Below are 13,802 nucleotides of genomic sequence, written 5' to 3'. Positions count from 1 at the left end.
TCCTCCAAACAGAAACTCGGTGAAGGACTAGCTAAGCTGCGGACAGCGAGAGAGGCTCCGTCAGACTGCATGTGCCCCCCAGGTAGGTGCAGACGAATCGGCACAGCCAACGCCAGACTGCCCGGGAGCCGACGGCTTGCTGGACCGATGCTGCTGAACTCCTCTTCTGTTTTATGTATTCCCCTGTTTCAAGTAAAATGTGCTAAGAAGTGTTTTTCCAAGCTGAAGCACTCTCTTGTGTTTGAGACTATTAACTTCTTCCGCTGCCTTGCTTTGGCCTGTTTACAGATAAAGGAGTTTGAGGTTTGGACAAAAGCGACATTTGGCTATAAGAATAAAAGAGTGAACAGCTTTACTCGGTTGTGAGCCCTGGGTGTTGGGCCAAAACAATTTAGAAGTAGTAACAAAATCACTGTGTCTTAATGCAAGTGTGATAATTAAAAGCTGCAGCCTCTCTCTCTGCCTTTTAGGAGGGTAGCAACTTCTCCAGCGCCTTGCTGTATGAAAGCTGTCACTGATTGTTTAAATTTCCTCCCAGAGTTTAATGAACTTCTTAAACTGTCAAAACTTCCTGTTCTGCTGTGGAAGTGCATGCTCCTTGGAAACAATAAACAGCTTAGATTAGTTTGTAAAGGAATCTCATTCTAGAAATACTCAGTAAGTGCTCTGCTGTCATACTGAACGGCATGAATGACTTCGGTCTGATGCACTTCAAACCTTTTGTGTTTTTTTTTTTTCAACAGAAGTAGCTAAAGATGGGAGAAAGATGTGCACTGCTTTGATGGTGGAGAATGCATGGGCCTGTTACAAAGCTTTGCAAACAGCAGATAGTTCAATTGTAGTTTTAAAGAAAAAAAATTGAATGTTACATGTAGAAGCATTATAGGCAAATGAGCAGTCTCAGATTTTCCTGACATCCTGGATATGAATCATACCAGAATACACAGCATTAGTGCATGCTCACAGGACTAAACAAAAAAAGATGTGTTTGTTTGTTTGTTTTTGATTTAGTTTTTGTTCCCCCACCCCTGTAAAATTATGTGTGGTAGCCTCAGAAATATTTCGGAAATGATTCTGTGCTGCTGCAGTTGCCCTAACTGGTTTCCAAGTGGAAGGCTGCTGCGGGCGTCCTGCGTACCTCACTGCCTCGGAAACAAACCACGTCAGCCGAGACACGAATGATGCTTATTTCCAGCTCTTTGGAGACCAGTGGTCATATTGGCTTTCTGCCCTCTGAAGCACAGACTGAACCAAGTCCCTTGGCCCTGTGGGCTGTATCTTGCTCCCGTCCATGCAACGGGGACGCTGCTGGCATGATTAAGTGGTCAAAGGGCTTTTCCTTTGCTCTGCAGAAAGCAATTGGGATTTAAGAGCTCCTTTGTTGCCAGGCTCATCCCAATTCTGTTCTGGGTCACTGGGTTTGCTGGTTTCTGTGTTTAAAAGATGGGGGAAAGAGAGGAGGGGGAAGGTTTTCCCACGTGCTGCTGAAATGCTCGTTACAGTCATTAGCAACAAATGTCTAGGTAATTTGTGAGCCACAAGTGCTTGTCCAGTGGACAGAAAGCGCTGCAGCAGCCGTGGCTGCTCCTGGCCACCTCCGCTCCGGAGCCGAGCGCTGCGCTGAGGCGAGGACACGCTGTGGAGCTGTCGTGAAGCCTCCCAGCTCCTTTTTGGGTGAATCAAAGGACTCTTTACATGCAATTCTATTTCTCACACCAAGTAGCCGACTAACAGTGAAGCCTCCATTCACCTGCCCCAAAATAGTGGCCAGAAACCCATGAGTTGAAGCTGACCCCTCACAGCGGGCTCTAAGGCCAGGCTCTGTGAAGCCCATGGCGGCAGGGCCGTGCCCTCACACCACAGCCAGGCCCCGCAGCCAGGCCTCTTCAGGGAGCAGCAGCACTCACAAAGCCCCTGCAGCAAGCTGTGTGCTCGGAGCTCGCCCTGCACTCCGGGTTTGTTTTGGAGAAGACACGTTTTGCCTCAAAGTGAGTCAGTTTGGGGTTTTGTTGCTTTCCGGGGGGGCGGCGGAGGGGCAGTGAGAAGGGCCGGGGGCTGGACAGGCGCTGAGGTGCCTGGGGCTGGTGGCCAGCAGAGGGGGCCCGGCCGTTTTGTCAGCATCACGAAGAAATCTCGATCGTAAAATAAAATAACGATAATAAAGATTTTTTTTTTTAAATGCTGCTGTGCCTCTGACACTCGGGATGCTCCAAAAGGTGTCTTTGTGTTTGCCATCAACACCTGTGTTTGTGGGATATCATGGAAATGTGAATAGATTTGTTTTACTTTATTTATTCAACAAAAGTGTTGTGGGTGGTGGTGTGTGTGGGGGAAGTTGTGTGTCATTTTTCACTCCTTTGCAGTTTGGGCATTTCTTTGGTACGGAATGGGAGGAAAACACTTGTGGGAGATGTCCTGAGGTGGCGGCGGTGGCCCCGCTGTGGTGAGGATTGGGGCAGTGCTGGCCCCGCTGTGGTGAGGAGCAGGACAGCGGTGGCCCCGCTGTGGTGAGGAGCACGATGGTGGTGACCCCATTGTGGTGAGGACTGGGGCAGTGGTGGTCCTGCTGTGGTGAGAAGCAGGACAGTGGTGACCCCGCTGTGGTGAGGAGCGGGGCCTTTTGGCTTCAATGCCTCCAGCTATTTTGGGGGCCACAGCCATTGCGTGCTGCCGGTGCTGGCCAGACCGAGGACAGGCTGTCCCCATATGTTGGCTCGCTGTGAAACAGCAGCTCAGTATTTTTATTATTGTTATCCTGAGCCGTGCGTGTGATACTTTGCAGAGAGCCTCTCTGTTGCCTTACATTCAGCCTCTTTCTCTGGATGGGATCCGCACACAGCCTTCCTCATAAGATACAGCTTAGCAGGTGCCGAACACTTGTTTACATGGCATTTAGGACAGCCTTCAACTGAGGAGCAAGTGGAAGCGGGTTAAAAACAAGACTAAAACTTTGTGCTTGCAGAAACTTTGTTCACAGTTGTGTGGCCTCTGACTGCTTTTATCTTTTTTTTTTTTTTTTTTTTTGAAGGAGTTTTTCCTCTCCACCCCTTGTATTTTTTTAGCAGTCTTTTGAAACATGAGGTGTGAAAGGCTCTTGTTTAATAAAACTCTATGTGGTCTGTGAGGAAGTCCCTCAGGCTTGAGGTGCTGGATGTACCATACTAGAGCCTGCGAGCAAACTTCTCTTAAATCCAGTAGAACTAGATTTAAAAACAACAACAACAAACAAAAAACAGGACCAAGTCCTCAGAAAATGCCCTGCCCATCAGCTCATTCTTTCTACATTGCAGACTGAGGGTGTGAAAGCCTCCAGCTCTTTGCGTGGCTCTAGCACTGCGTCTTTCAGCATACGCCTGGTGTCTCCGCGTGCTCTATCTCCACAGGCTTTGCGCTCAGAGTTACCGAGAAGCCTTAACTCCGAATTTCCTGGCTGCTGGGTGATGCATATCCCCACCTTCATCTCGAATTCACGCTGAGACAGTATCATATGCTTTTGAACGTATGTATATATTACAAAGCAGCGTTAAATGTTCATTGTAGTAATCTGATGTTCCAGTTAATATGTGACAAATATGTCACCTTTGGCAACACAAAGAGGTGAGTGGTACTTCAGCCTGCAGGACGGCGCATCGCTCCATTTCTTGGCAATTCAAACCACGTGTACTCAGGGAAGTCTATCACTTACAATCCTCTGTACCTCTTGCAAACTCTGGAGGCTCTCTTGCTGCATTTTATTTATTTTTACTTATATTTATATTTCTTTTTAAGCACATGGATGGACTTTTCCCATCTTGCTGGGAAAGTTTGGCACGAAATGTTCTGTGGTTCCCAGTGACTTGAAATGTCTGCCTAATTTTTTATGGTGTAAATGTTGTCTTCAAGTGTCACTCGCTATCTGCCTTCTCCCCTCTTTGTCTCCCCAGGTAATTAGCACAACAGAATTTCCCTAATTGGTGGAGATCAAGGAGGAGAGGGTTCTGTTTGCTTTGTAGTCCTGACAAATGGCAGATGTTTTCCAGCAGGCCAAATGTGATACACTGAGCTCTGCTAACGCAGGCTCTTTGTTTCGCACTCGTGCGTGATAGAAGCTCTCTGTTATTTCTCTGTTTCTGTGTCTTCAGTATATGGGCCTGTAATTCTGCATTTTCAAGTCATGATTCCTTCAGAATGCTTAAACAGATATGGAAAAATATCAAATGAAAGCAAGTATTTCTTTTTGAAATTACCAGTGATCTCTGCCTCTGCGAGTTGCTTTGCATCTACTGATCTTAAATGTCTGAAGTACCCCTTGCTGTCGCCTCAGGAGATGTTTTTCTACCCAATGAAGTCGTTAAGATTCAGTATTTTTTTGTAATTTCTGTATTTTAGAATGAGACAAAGAGCTTTACAACATCTTCAAGATTTAAAATGTTTTCTAAACCCTGCTTACCTCAGCTTCTATGAGAAGCCCATCCCTTCCCGTACCCTGCCAGTCACTTTCTTTCATCAGGGTTTGCTTCCTTGGTCTGGCTTTGCCCACAGGAGGCTAGGACAGTATAATTGCAGGATTTGCTTGCACTAAACAACAATCAGAATTCTTTCCCGTGTGGGAAAACCTGTGCCAGGATTTTTAAAGATTAGCCAGAAGCCAAGTGTTAAAGCACCCAAATGATGAAGAACAACGGTCTGGGAAAGACTTTTAACAAATTGTGCCATTTAAATGCAGGAACTTACTTTCTTTTGCATGTGTTTGCAAATCTTACCCCTTCAAAACACGATCCAATTGCAGATCGTAGCGGCTTTTGGAAAAATGCCGCTCCGCGTCCCTTTGAGCATAAAAATTGCTGCCAGCTACATTCCGTCAGCTCCTTCCTGGCGACCATTCCCCGTCCCTTTTGGATATTCGTGGAAGGTCCCAAGGACATCTGGAGCTGTGTCTGCACGCCACATGTGCAGGGGCCGCCAGCCGGCTTCTCCCTGCAGCTACCTGGGATGGGCACTGATACCCTACGGCTTCTTGCAAGGAGCTCCTGGAAAGGAGCCGCTGCAGAGCGCCGGGGCTGCTGTTTCTCCCAAATCAACCGAAGCCACCCAACGGAGCGTGTGTCACCTGTGGCAGTGTGGCGGGGACAGTGCTTGAAGCCTGCCAGCGCGAGCCAGACTTGCTGAAATGTGTTGACTAAACTTAATAGCAGGCTGATCTCATGTTGGAGCAGAGCTGAGCTGCGGTGTTTGGCTGGGCTCGGTCTCATCCTCGGGAGCCTTAAAGCTGTGCTTAAAGAGATGTTTTGCGTCTTCAGGACTCTGCTGATAGAAATCTGTGAGTCAGGGGCTTGTTTTCTAGAAGCGGTTGCAACAAATGGAAACAAACAGAGGAGAAGGAGTCCTGCTTGGTCTGGCGTCTCCTTCCAGGCGTACAGCTAGCGTGTGTGCTGTGTTCTGCGGGGAGGCAGCTTGCAAGGGGGAAGAGGCCCAAAGTCCCTCTTGAAAGTAGATTTGTGAGTGATTTACTCGCTGCTGTGTGTCTGGAGAGGTCTGCTGGCACTGCAGCAGCCGCCTGGTATGGCATGGCAGCGTCAGGCACGCTTCTGCTGATGCTGGCTTGCTTTTCTCCACTGCAAACACCGCTCCTGCCACCGCTCCGCGCCCTTTCTGAGGGTGCTGTGCTGCCGGAGGGAGATGCAGGTGTCAGCCAGCCGTGCAGGGGAGGGCGGGATGAATGTGGGAGCTCGAGGGCTGCTCTCAGACCTGAGGTCCCCACCTCGCCAGTGCGCAGGGGAAAAGTTGTCCTCCCCTCTCGGAACCCATCGGAACAACACCCTCCCAGATCAGGCGCCATGTCAGCCAGCAGCGACGTGCAGTGCCCTCCCGAGGTGAAATTAAATGCTGGATGAGGCCGGGACTTTCCGAGAAAGGAAATAGCGTGGTACCAGCGTTATTCCCAGAGCTGGCAGCGCCTCTGTCACGGAGTCAGAGACACCAGTTAAAAGGCAGTCTGGCCTCCTCGCTGGCTCTCACAGAAGCCCTGGCACAGGCTGATGGGCCGCAGCCATCTCCCAGCGCGACCGCGGCGGTGTTTCATCTGGTGCCGTTCGGTGCGACCGCGGCGTTTGAGCGCTGGGGCCAGGAGCGGTACACCAGGAATTGGCCCTCTCACAGCAGCATTTGTTTTCAGACCACTTCAGCAAAAATTAATTAAAAATGGTGACATCAATGGGAGAAGGCTTTGAAAATTTATTTTTTCTAAGTCTGCCAAAGTTATTTTGAGTGTAATGAAAGCTACAAAAATAAACCCGATGACCATATCCTCTGCGAGAGGCTCTGTGTAACTTTATCTTTGTCTCGACATATGAAGTCATTTATCTAGGCACAGATATTTTTTGCTGCCAGCCCCTCCAGCGCTGCCTGTCCGGAGAGGAGGCGCTGAAGCAGGTTGGTTCGACGCTCGTGGACAGCCTCACCTGGGAGTTCTCCATCTGCTGCCACTTGGTTTCCTTCTCCTTCTTGATCGAGTGATGGCAGAATGTCACCCGTGTGGGCACCGATTTGGCTTTGCAGAACTGATTACGGAAAGCAGCCTGCGCTTGGCGCGGTACCTGCTCTGTCCTGGTGCTGCCCCATCGAGTCGGCAGCGCTGCTGTTTTCCATCCATCCTGTTTGTGTGGGGATGGGAGTGTGTTTCAAACCCAGCGTGCTTTCAGTTGATCTTATCTTTCATGCACTGTTGATAGAAGCAAGTTTTGACACAGAAATCATTTTTGGACAGTCAGCTACCTTTGTTGTACTCCTGCAGTGAGAGGTGCCGTATTTTATTGGCACCGAGGAGCTCCAGGCTGATGTTTCATGACTTACTTTGCATAAATGCACGCTGCACTGTAAGCACAGTCACCTGCACGGGTGGCTGGGGGCATGCAGATAACAGCCACCAAAGATCAAAGCAGAGCGCAGGAGCTGTACGACTGCTGCATCTCCTCTCCCTCCAGTGGGTGGGCTTTGTTTCAGCCCCATCTGCCCCGCCAGCCTCTGCCCTTCCCACCCGAGAAGCCCTGCACAACCCACAAAGGCGGCGTGCTTCCTGTTCTGCCATTGTGGGAGCAGAAATGTTGCCCTTACCACGGCGCAGCTTGCTTGGTTCTGTTTTACTGCTCTAAGATGCGGTCATTTGTTTTTCTTTTTAGGGCTGCAGGGGCAGTAGGTGCAGTGCAGTTTAAAGACTCCAGATGTATCTTCAGCTCTCCTGTCCCTCTGATAAAGGCCTGTTGGGTCCTGGGGAATTAACCCCAAGGAAATAAATCTATCAGTAGCTTTTGGACTGTTCTACAGATTTCTGGGCAAGTGAGTCCATTTCAGTTCTTGTCAGAGTTTCCTAAAAGGGAAGTATTCCTCTGAACTCCAGCACCTAAGTAGCAAGCCTTCGTGTCACCAAATCTGCTCATCCTTTGACCATCCTTTGGGGAGGGAGGATTGTGACGTGGTGAGAGAGACCCAAAGCTGGCTACAGCTGAGAGTCCGTGGAGGATTTTAGCCAAGTAATTAAGTGGCAACAGTTGCTCGCTGAGGAGGGCTGCTTGCCTGCTTTACGTGGACATGGCTGTGAATCCAAACACCAGCCCCATGCCTGGGTCACTGCGCTTCTCTCTGCTACCAGCCCAAAACACGAGCCCAGCATTGATCATGCCGGCTGGGACCACACCGAAACTCCAGGTATTATTTCAGATGCAGAACACAGAGTTCGGGGAACTTCTGTCTTCTTTTCGCTTGGAAGATGCAAAGAGGTTAAAGGGGAAAACTGGTAAATATGACGAATAAATTCTAGTAACTCTTTGTAGTCACTGGAGGCAAAGACTCAGGGTGGATCACACCTCCAAAAAGTTTGGAAAAAACTATGGTTAGATCATGAAACATTTTTATAACTGAGATAGAAACGCAGCTGAATTTCTGTTCAGCTTCTGCTCAGCCACGCTTGGTTTGATGGTTGTGCTCCCTCCTGATTGCATTTCTGATTCTGCAGAGCAGCCTCCTTTCGTCCCTAAATCAGCGGCGGCAGGTCTCCATCTGAATGCTCCCACCCCAGCTCCTCCTGGTATGAGAAACAGACCCTGGGGTACTGGGGCTGCTCGTCTGCGCTGCATCCGGCGACACCCATCGGAGAACCCGCCTGGTTTACGACCGTCCCGTCCTTTTGCTTTCAGTGATGAGACTCTTGGGAAGCCGGCTCAAGTGATGCCAGCAGTGTGGAGCAATGAGGCAGGATTTTCTTTTGCCAAAGGGTTTCGTAACAGAAGCCGCATTAATCAAAGCGCATGGGAATTTTACAGCGTGAAAATCATATTTTTGTCAGAGTCTTGAGTAGCTGCTGAGCTCGGTGCGTCCTCCTTAATCCTTGGCACCGAGCAGGGTTTACCTTTATTGCAGGTATCTCAGATCAGCAGTGAAGTTAGTAACTATCTGCTCATGGACCCACAGGCCTCGCTCCGCGGGAAGGCAGTGTGACAGCAGCAGGTTTGAGCACAGAGGTGGTAAGAGGGTGGCAGCCCTCCTGCAGCCTGGGACGGGGGCTCCCGCTCCTTCGTTTCACACGAAGCCGCTCTGCCTGCAGGGAGCCACTGAGGAGCTGCTTTAGATGTGGCCAGCGCGGGTGATTTGGCTGCAGGTTTGTCCGCCCGTGGTTGTGAGGAGGTTGGAGGCAGTGCTGCTGCAGTGGTGTCCCTCTGGTCCCCCGGCCCTGGGGTGCCAGGACGGGTGGCTGGAGGCGGCTCGGGTTGGTGCTGGGCCGTGCAGGAGCCCACCACTGAAACGATCTCGCCCCGCGTGTGCACGGGGCGTGCTGGTCTGAGTGACAGGTCCTCGTGGTGGCACGCTGCACGGAGAAGCAGCACGAGGCGGATTCAGTTGCTGATCTTTTTTTATTTGCACCTGTCTTGCCGTGATAGCCTAGACAGCGAAAAGGATGGATTTCTTTCTGCTTTTCTAAATCGGACCCAAGAGGCAACAATTCTCATCATTTCCCAGCTGTGACCCCGTAGCAATCCCACAACGTACGCAGCATCCAGCCCCGGGGGAGGCGATTGTCTCCTCGGGCTGTGCTTTCCACCCCAAGGCCAAGCGTGGTGGGCGCGAGCACTTGCGTTAATGCGGCTTTGCAGGTTGCAATCACATGGCTTAGTGACCTAATTAAACCTCCACCTGCTCTGTGTTTGTCCCCGTCAGTCTTTGTTTTATCCTGTGGCAGGAGAGCTGCCAGTGCTGAGATACCCCCGGACACCAGGGCTCGGCAGCCTGCGCAAGCACAGTGCTTCTTCGGTTTCACCCCCGCGGCAGATGGATTGAGCTCCCAGCCTCTGGTACGAGTGGGAGCTGCTGAAAACCAAGGGGGTGGCGCTGTGGGGTCCGGCATCTCCCCCCTGCCCACCCAGCATGCGCTCGTTCGCTTTTTTTATAGTGACATAGTGGGGCGAGGAGAAAGAACTGCGCGTGTGGGATGGATTGGAGTGCAGCTACAGGACCCATGGAGGGGGCTTAGATCCCGTCACCGTTTTTGATGTTAATTTGATGCCAGAAGCCCACCTTGCTCTACAAATTGGAACGGGGGAGGTACTGGTGAAAGACCTCATATTCATCTTTTAGGACTTTCTGTGGCCATATGGAATCTCACTTGGGGTAGAGATTTAGGGCCGCATTGGTTGTATTTACTTCGTGTTTCTGGCACACTTTAAATCTGGACTATTTATTTATTTAAGATGTTAAGAGAGCTTGGCTTTTGCTGAACTACATCTGTCTTCATGGTTTAGTTTCACAAAATGCCTGCAATCGTGACAGGACGTGGATGCCCAGAGGAGCCAATCCGTACCTAGGGAAGGCCGTGTAACACAAACTACTTCTTACCCCCTGAGCTGCCCCCGGTGAGATCCCCCGAGCCAGAAGGTGGGCACAGGGCACAAAGCAGCGAGGCCCATCGTGTGCGTGAGGGGGTGCTGGGGACACCGCGGGCCCTCTCTGCCTCGTGGGAGGAACGTCGCAGCGATGACGCCGGCGGTGCTGGTGGCTGCCCAGCCCCTGACCCCGATGGTATGGAGAGGCTCAGGCTGGCAGCTCTCAGCCTTTAACTGCTGCTCATGAGTGGCACCTCCCCAAATCCCGCTTAGCTCCCCAGAAGGCTCCCGCTGGCGTGCGTTGTCTGCCTGGGACCGTTTATGCCAAGACAACTCCTGGGGTGGACTTGGCTCCAGACCCACGTGCAATATTTCTTGTGCACTTGCAAGAAATCCCACGTTTCTCCCTTTGCTTCTGGCCTTCCCGTGGCACAGCCGTGCTCCTCAGCCGCGCGAGCTGCTCATGGAGCCTCGTGGCCCCGGGTGGACCTCCTAAGGCCGTGCTGCCACCTACGTTTGTACCCCGGGTGCCCCAGGCTCCTGGGCGTTTTCCCAGCAAGTACGACATGGAGAGGGAAGTGTTTACAAAGAGGAATTGAATAGGTTCAGTGGAGTTCCCAGCCATCTGTACGCTTGTGGTCAGACTTCTAAAAAAAAAAAAGAGCAGTGCAGACGAGGTCTATCAGTACCGTACATCTGGAAATGTTTCTTTCTGGCTTGACTTTGTCTGGGTTTTCTCCCTGTTTGGTGCTGTCTCTGAGCAGCCCCTGTTCGTGCTACTCCAGCGCGAGGCACGCGGCGTGGAAGGAGCAGGCGGGTTTGTGCTGCTTCGCTGCTAAGAGAGATTGAAGCGCTTGGGCGAGATGTTGAACAGATTTTTCTTTTTCTTTCCTTTTTTTTTTTTTCCCCCAGCAGATCTGTCTGGAAGATGAGAACAGTTGGTATTGATATGGTCTGCCTCGTGTTTTGGGAAGCTTTGGCAATAACTCCAAGCAAATAACGATGCTGCCGGGTCCCTGCCGTGCAAACATGCAAATATGCTCAACTGTGTTGTGCAGAGTCCCTGTCAAGAGACTAAAGCACAATACCAGCGGGACTTGAGGGCATGGCTGGTTGCTATAACAGGTCTTGATAGAGAGCTGTAGGGAATTCTTGTGCCATTTTTCGAGAGAGAGCCTGATTTTTGCCTACTGGCAGCTGGTGTTAGCTTGTCTGAGAACAACCATTGCGGTTTGGTTTGTGTTGGTTTGTTTTTGGAAGGTCATCAGATCTGAGATGTGCTGGTGGAAGTGGGCAACGCGCTGGTGGTGCGGGCAGTGGTGCTGAGATCCACGGCAGTTCCGTGCCATGGATGCCTTGTGTTCATTTGGTTCTTTAACGTTTTCTTCCTAAACTTTGCATCCTAAAACACGGCTTTTCCAGCTCAGTCCTGCAGGCTTGACTCAGGAATGGGGTGACTGCTGCTCGTGGCTCTGCCCCTGCCCTCCTCCCAGGCACGCGTTGATCCTGTGCTGGAACGTGGTGTGGGGGCAGAGGAGCCCTGGCCCTGGCCAGCAGCTGCATGTGCTTGTCTTTTCTCCTGCAGTTTCTTTATTTCTTTGTGGCTTTTTTGTTGTTGTGTTGTTTTGTTTGTTTGATTTTTGTTTAGTTTGCTTTTGTTTTTGAGCTCTCCATTTTGTAGACCAGGGCTGTATACAAGTCTTATTTTAATTCCAAAGATACGGTTAGATTCCCCAAGAAGAAATGTTCAGGTCCAGCTTGGGAGTTCACGCAGCTCACCTTGACACTAAGGGTAAAAGCATTGCATTTTAGCTGCTGGGGAGTTGCTTTAATGTGAATTAAGCCAGACCTTAAGGAACTCTATTTCATTTTCCAAGTGAAAAGATTCACAGTCCTTAAACAGTTTCTTCACACAGACATGAGGTCAGAGTGCATCGATGCTCGCAGCGTCCCCAGGCGCTGCCGTGCCCTGGTGCTGGCAGCAGACGGCTGCGCTGGAGACAATCAGACACGCGAGGTTTGTAGTATCTGGAGGAGCAGCGGCACAATCACCCCCCTGGTTTGGCTCCCCTCGGTTGCAGCGACACAAAGACACATTCAGGCCTTTGATAAAAGCCAGGCTTCTCCGCTTGTATGCAAGGGGGAAAAAAAAAAAAGAGGAGGGGAGACTGCGTTTTGTTAAAGTAGGCACTTGGGGGTTAGCAAGGAAAAAAAACCAGAACCCACTTTTTTGAGTTAATGAGGGGATCTGAAGTTGGAAGGACCCCGTCTCCATCCCGTCCATGGATGGTGTTCATACGGAAGAAGGCCTTTTTTTTTTTTTATAACTATACCTATATATGTGTGTATATAAATATATATACACCGTTACATATGTAATTCTGTGTGTGTATATATATACTCATTAGTGCTTGTTAATGTTAAGCGGGCAAAACAAAATGCAATGAAAACAGAAGAGCAGGGAAAGATAAACACATTCCTTCTCCTTGGTGAATAAATGCCATCTTCTTTTACCGGGTTTTGTTCTGTTTTTTGCAGATTTTATCTCCTCTTTGCTCCAGATAGGCCCCACTAGGTGATTTTGTGCCAAGAGCTCATCCCAGGGGAATATCGTTGTGGGGAACGGGTGATTCTGGTAGGCTCCATCCTGACTTGGTTTGAGCTGGTAATTAGGTGTGGTTTGAACACAACAGTTTTGTTGGTCTGTGTTGCTTTAGAAATGATTTGATACCTCATTTTGGAAGCCTTGACTGCTGTCGTTGGGGATTCGCTATGGCTGTGTCACGGCCGCATGTCTACGTGCCCTTGTTACCCTGAATTTCAGCCTCTTTACACAGCGAGCTCAGTGCCTCTGGCAGAAATCCCACGCAGAGTAACTGAATTGAGCCAGCAACGTCAAACCTGGCACTGGTTCCCCAAGGAGTTTGGCCTTTGCCACCAAATGTTGAAAATGTTTGCTTTTCCCTGGGTGTAAAACTGCATGCGCTCAGGGAGGGAAACACACGCATTGAAGCTGTGTCATTTGGGATCCAAAATCCCCTTTCCAAGCATCGTCACGTGAAGGAGCGTTTTATTCTTTCGCTGCTGCCCTGCAGCCTGATGTGCTGGCAGCCCCAGTGGGGAGTGCTGGACCTCTGAACGCCTCCCAGCATCCTTGTCAGGGCAAAATAATCAGAACCACGTGCTAGACTTTCAAACTTATTCATGCAGAAGCTCTTAATGCCATTTTTAAAAGTCCAAATGCACATTTTAAAAAGAATTTCTTGTCTCAGCTGTATAGCTCCGGATCCTTTCCACAGCGAAGAGAAGAGCAGGGCCGACCCCAGCCGGGGAGGCAGCGGGGCTGTGACACGGGAGGGACTGGTGAAGACGCCCCTGCCTCGCTCACGCATCACAATGCTGGTCCTGTATGGCCTGGTCCCTCCCTCGCACACCACTTCACACCCCCTCTGTCCCCAGGAGTGACCCCACTGCTGCTGCCTCCCTTCCCAGGAGGCATGCGAGGAGCGTCTCTGCTTCCCCTGAATGTCTCAGGGAAGGGGGTAGAAAAGGAACAGAGCCGCTCCCCCCCTCCTGCAGAGGGGAGCACCGCTGCCCCGTGTGGGGCATTGACAAGCAGGGCTTCACCTGTGTCTACCACTAACTGCGTACAGCTGCTGCTCCCCATGAACCACCCCCAGCCCAGGTGTATTTGAGGGACTCTCCCTCCCCTACTTGCAAAGCCCGAGCTTGCTGTGGTGCTGAGAGGTCTCACGTTCACCCCCTGAGCTCTCCTGGGGCTTTTCATTGATGGCTTGGATGGGGCTTGAGTCCGGAGGTCTCCAGGAGGTCAGGACGTGGCTCTGTGGTGAGTCTTGTGGTGTTTAACTATTTTTTGTTTCTTGGCAAGGTGGGGATCTGTAAGTGTGTTAATGTTTGCTGGGGATGTCTTCCAGCCTGGGAATGGGAGTT

At 50.7% G+C, this 13,802-nt stretch overlaps 1 protein-coding gene across 6 annotated transcripts in view; it reads left to right on the top strand.

Moving 5' to 3' along the window:
• Nucleotides 1-13,802, top strand: part of COL23A1 (collagen type XXIII alpha 1 chain) — a 173,851-nt gene that overhangs the window by 4,394 nt on the left and 155,655 nt on the right. For 5 of the 6 annotated variants that reach the window (XM_080555049.1, XM_080555048.1, XM_080555047.1 and 2 more), the window contains exon 2: nt 13-82. In XM_080555049.1, coding sequence (XP_080411175.1) covers nt 13-82 — 70 coding nt within the window. Of the gene's footprint in view, nt 1-12; nt 83-6,781; nt 13,699-13,802 lie in introns of those variants that run through there. The other variant, XM_080555050.1, reaches the window with a different exon arrangement.

The sequence above is a fragment of the Anser brachyrhynchus genome (assembly GCF_964034855.1).
Source record: "Anser brachyrhynchus genome assembly, chromosome: 14".
NCBI lineage: Eukaryota > Metazoa > Chordata > Aves > Anseriformes > Anatidae > Anser > Anser brachyrhynchus.
This window is presented reverse-complemented; position numbering and strand designations above follow the sequence as displayed.